A 4,073-nucleotide genomic window follows, 5' to 3' on the forward strand; every position below is an offset into this window, starting at 1 on the left:
AGCTGCTACATGCGCTGGGCAGGGAAACCTCCTTCCAGCTCCCTCCCAAGCATACCTCTCCCACCACCCACTTTTTCTTCCTCTTTGGAGCACCTTTACCTACGTTTCTTACCTATTATCAAGGGTGGGATGTGTATTGCAGGCGTATCTTTTCTCCTGGGCTTTTTCTGCTCCAGCTCAGTGATCTGAGAACCTGGGCTCACTCTCTCTCTCTGTGGCTTCTCTGTGATACCGTATCTTTTCAGCAGGTTATCAGAAAAGTCGGAAAGTATGCCTGCAGGTGAGAAAAAAAGGATAAATGCCACTTCAGCCTTGTTCACATCAAAGAAATTTGCACCTGTGCAACTTTCCCAATGACTACTCTGAAGGAAGGCTGCATGAGTACATGATCTGCTTTGCATGGTGTACCTACTCTTCAGGTTTTGCAATGGTACACGTTTTCCCCCAAGTCAAATAGATCCCACAGGCTATAGGCAGTGATGCTATCAGGCCAGCTGGCTACTTAACGGACTAAACTGCAGCCCATCAGAAATCATGGTAAAGATGAGTGCAATCTTCTGTTCCAGAAGCTTAGACTTCTTATCAAAGTAGCTTGATCATATGGATGCTCAAGCCCCTGCTTGGGAGCAGTGCGACGATACAGAAATGGCCTATTTCAGCTAGTGAAACAACATTTTTGTTATGATATGGCGACTGTGGGGACAAAATGCAGCTCTCCAGCCTCTGAGCCACTCTTCCCTAAGAGAGAATTGCTGAGGGGACGGTACATGTGAACGCTGAATAGAGTCAAGTTCAATAATCTGATTTATTACAAATACTGGAAAATCCCAGCTGCTTGTTTTTGACTTGGTGAATTGTTGTGGGTTCACAGGGAACCGTGCAGGTCGTTACTGGCTAACTCCTCTGTGTATGTGCAGCATGGGAAGAAGACCTGAATGCGGTTGATACCAGAGCACAGCTCTCTCCCCGGTGAGCGCAACAAGAAGTGCTTGTTAGCAGGGAGAAGCGACAAACATTTATTCCCACTGCTGATCTTGGAAGATGGTCAGGTTTCAGTGGCAGTCTCCTGCTCATTCTTCCCTTCCCCAGGTTGGTGGCCTTTGGCTCTTGAACCTCAGAGGTCTGTAGATGCGCAGCAGCCGGGAGCATCCTACAAGGAGCCCCTTTGTTGCTGCGGTGGTTTCTGGTTTCCTGAAACAGCCGCCCTTTGCCAGAGTCCCCATAAGCACGAGAGCCCTGTGATTTCCAGGAGGAGCAACCTGCAGCCAGGTTGTGTCCTTCTCTGGTCTCCTCCCAGCCTTATCCCCATTCAGCCTCCCTGTGAGTTGGGTACGAGTTCCACAAGAAAGTGGTGGGGCTGAACTGGATCCCTTTTGATTTTGGACCAGAACAAATCGGGACATCTCACATGGCTCAGCAGCTAGAGATAAATACACATCATTTATCATGTAAAGACGGCAAGACTATGAGCTCCAAGGGAGCACATTTTCCAGAGCACACACCCGCTCACCTTGGTGTTCCCAGACCCTGTAAGAAAACCCTCCGTCTAACAGGGAATGCCTTTGGGAAAATCAACCTCTCTCTTCGCCTGCCTTCCCAGGTGCACATGGCGTGGAGATGCGTTTGTGCCCACATCCAAGGGGACATAAGTGAACAAGGGGTCTCCAGGCCCTTGCCCAGATTCAATCCCCCTGGCTAAATTGAGATTTTGAAGTTGAGATGTATTGCTTACCTGTTAGAGGTGGTGGGGTGTGCAAAGCCGGTGTATCTTTTCTCCTTGGCTTTTTTTGCTCCTGTTCAGTGTTTTGGGAAGCCGGGATGGTTTTACCTTTTCTTGGTTTCTTTTTGAGGTCACAGCTCTTAATCAGCTGCTCTGAAAGATCTTCTGCAGGGGAAAAAAAAAAAAAAAAAAGAATAGAAATTTAAACTGAAGGGAAATAGTAAACCAGAAAAGCTTTAATAATACTGCTTTCATCCAAGTAAATTAAAATGCCTGTGGAGGAACGTCTCTTAAATAGAAAGTCAGCACAAGAGGCTTCTGTGCCTCACTCCGTGGGAGTCGGGTGAGTTAGGTGGTCCTCCTACGTTGTTGTTGGTAAACATAAAGCAGAGGATGGGGGTTGTGGGCAGGTGGGGGGGTACGTGGTGGAGGGACAGCTGCACCATGGCGTGCAGAGCTGCCGTCGCCATCCCCGGTTCATCCAGCGCTGACCGGGAGGGCTGTGTCCTCCAGAGCTACAAGGGCACTTTTGTGAAGGGAAGATTTACGTGTGTGAGGTCAGCCTGAGGTATTGGTAAACTGAGCCAGTATATTGTTCCCTTCAAGAGATGGCTTGCTTTCCAGAGCCACTGAGCAGTTGGTATTCGCTTTTGATTTACACAACATCACGCTGGATTTTTGGTTTTCCCTTAAAACAAGCCTTGACTCAGATGGTCAGCATGGTTTTTTTCTGCAAGGATCTGCATTTCTGGGTGCTTATGCAAGCCGAAAATATTGAGGATAGCCTGTCATTAATATCATCGTGCAAACCAACTCTTTGATGTCTTAAAAGCTGCTTGTTTGGCTTCAGCTGGGTCTCCCCCACCCCTGCCCAACCCCTGACTGCAAACTTGGGTGCAACGGGACTTCGTTCCAGGCTCTCTCCCACTATGTGAGGCAGCTGTACCTCTGCGAGCCCGCGGGTAGCCACGGGCAGGATCACCTCCTGGTGAAGCCCCTGGAAGATGTTGACTCTTTTTCTGACCCTCACGGGCATCCTGCGTGGTCCTAATGAGCTCATTTATCTTCCCGCTGCCTCAGTTTCCCGACTGTCGAATGGGATTCGTTCTGTGCTTATTTAAATAAGTAATTTTATGGAACAATTATGTTTGGTATACCAGGAGTTGTAAAAGTGGTGCCTATGGCTAGAAATGCCGTGTGGCGGAGGCAGAAGTAGGATACCTTCCTTGCAGGCCAGATAAACAAAGTTTATAAAATTGTGCTTGCCTGCGGTGAGACGCTTTTTTTTGACAAGCCAGTGAAATTGCGTTTGTGTTTCATTATTGTCATCACAAGGGTAACAACGAGCAACTAGGTTTTTGTTTCTGGGTTACTAAATCTTCATGACAACTTTGCAAGACAGGAGTGAAGAAATAGCATTTGAAGCAGAGGCAAAGACCATGAATATGCAAAAAAGCGCATCTATCAAGTATGAAGTCTGGTGTTTAGGAGTGTGGTGGAGGAAATATGCCTCTGGTGCAAAAGTTATGTATGAAACGGGTTCAAGAGAGGAAACAGATTGACAATGAAGGAGAAAAAGTATTTAGAAAGCTGCCCCAGTGGAGGCAAAGGGGGTGTTTGAAATCTTTTACTGATGTTGCATAGGGAAAATATGTTCAGGGAAGGCTCAGCTGTATCCTAGCTTTCGGTTTATTGCGGCATAAATGAAGAAACTGCTCTACTTTTTCTACCAGGGAAAGAACAATGGCTCTTTTTCCTTTCTCCTCTTTAATTAACTTCTCTCTAGAGCATCAGCTGATATTTATACGTGGGAAAAACGCTCTTTGCCTTTCCATCTGTCGTCAGAAGTGTCAGCAGAAGGTGTAATCTATCAGGTTTCATGAGGGCTCAGTTGTGTTGCTGGAGGGGAAAAACGGACACTGGACAGGACCTAATGATGTGAAGACAACACCTCTCCAATTACTGCAATGACATCATCTAATAACACTTACCTAAGTGGTTACAGTGTGAATCTCGCTTGTCCAGTCTGTCTTCTGGGATATCAAGTGGCTGAACACATTCTGTTGACATCATTGAAGCGGGCTTTTCTCCCCCTTTGAAGCTACTAACCAAAAAAAAAAAGAAAATGGAAAAAAAAAAAAAAAGCAGAGCATGACATAAACCAGATATATCGGTGTTCTGTATCTGCTTGCTAGCCAGGTCACGCAAAGTTCTTGTCTTCCAGCTGCTGTCTGTCATGCGGTCTGCTGCCCTGATTTTGCTCGTGCGTGCTAAAAGAGACGCATTTATTCACTGCCTCGGTTACACACAAAATATCCCATTTTTTTCCACCTACCTTGCTGTAAGCAACCCA

At 46.7% G+C, this 4,073-nt stretch overlaps 1 protein-coding gene across 1 annotated transcript in view; it reads right to left on the bottom strand.

The window, feature by feature from the left end:
• Positions 1-3,814, bottom strand: part of PPP1R17 (protein phosphatase 1, regulatory subunit 17) — a 10,776-nt gene extending 6,962 nt beyond the window's left edge. The window contains exons 1-3 of the mRNA XM_009695603.1: positions 3,712-3,814; positions 1,733-1,885; positions 113-274 (exon numbers count right to left, since the gene is read on the bottom strand). Coding sequence (XP_009693905.1) covers positions 113-274; positions 1,733-1,885; positions 3,712-3,793 — 397 coding nt within the window. The 5' untranslated portion in view covers positions 3,794-3,814. The remainder of the gene's footprint in view (positions 1-112; positions 275-1,732; positions 1,886-3,711) is intronic.
• Positions 3,815-4,073: the final 259 nt, after the last annotated feature.

The sequence above is a fragment of the Cariama cristata genome, unplaced genomic scaffold, assembly GCF_000690535.1.
Source record: "Cariama cristata isolate BGI_N322 unplaced genomic scaffold, ASM69053v1 scaffold900, whole genome shotgun sequence".
Classification (NCBI taxonomy): domain Eukaryota; kingdom Metazoa; phylum Chordata; class Aves; order Cariamiformes; family Cariamidae; genus Cariama; species Cariama cristata.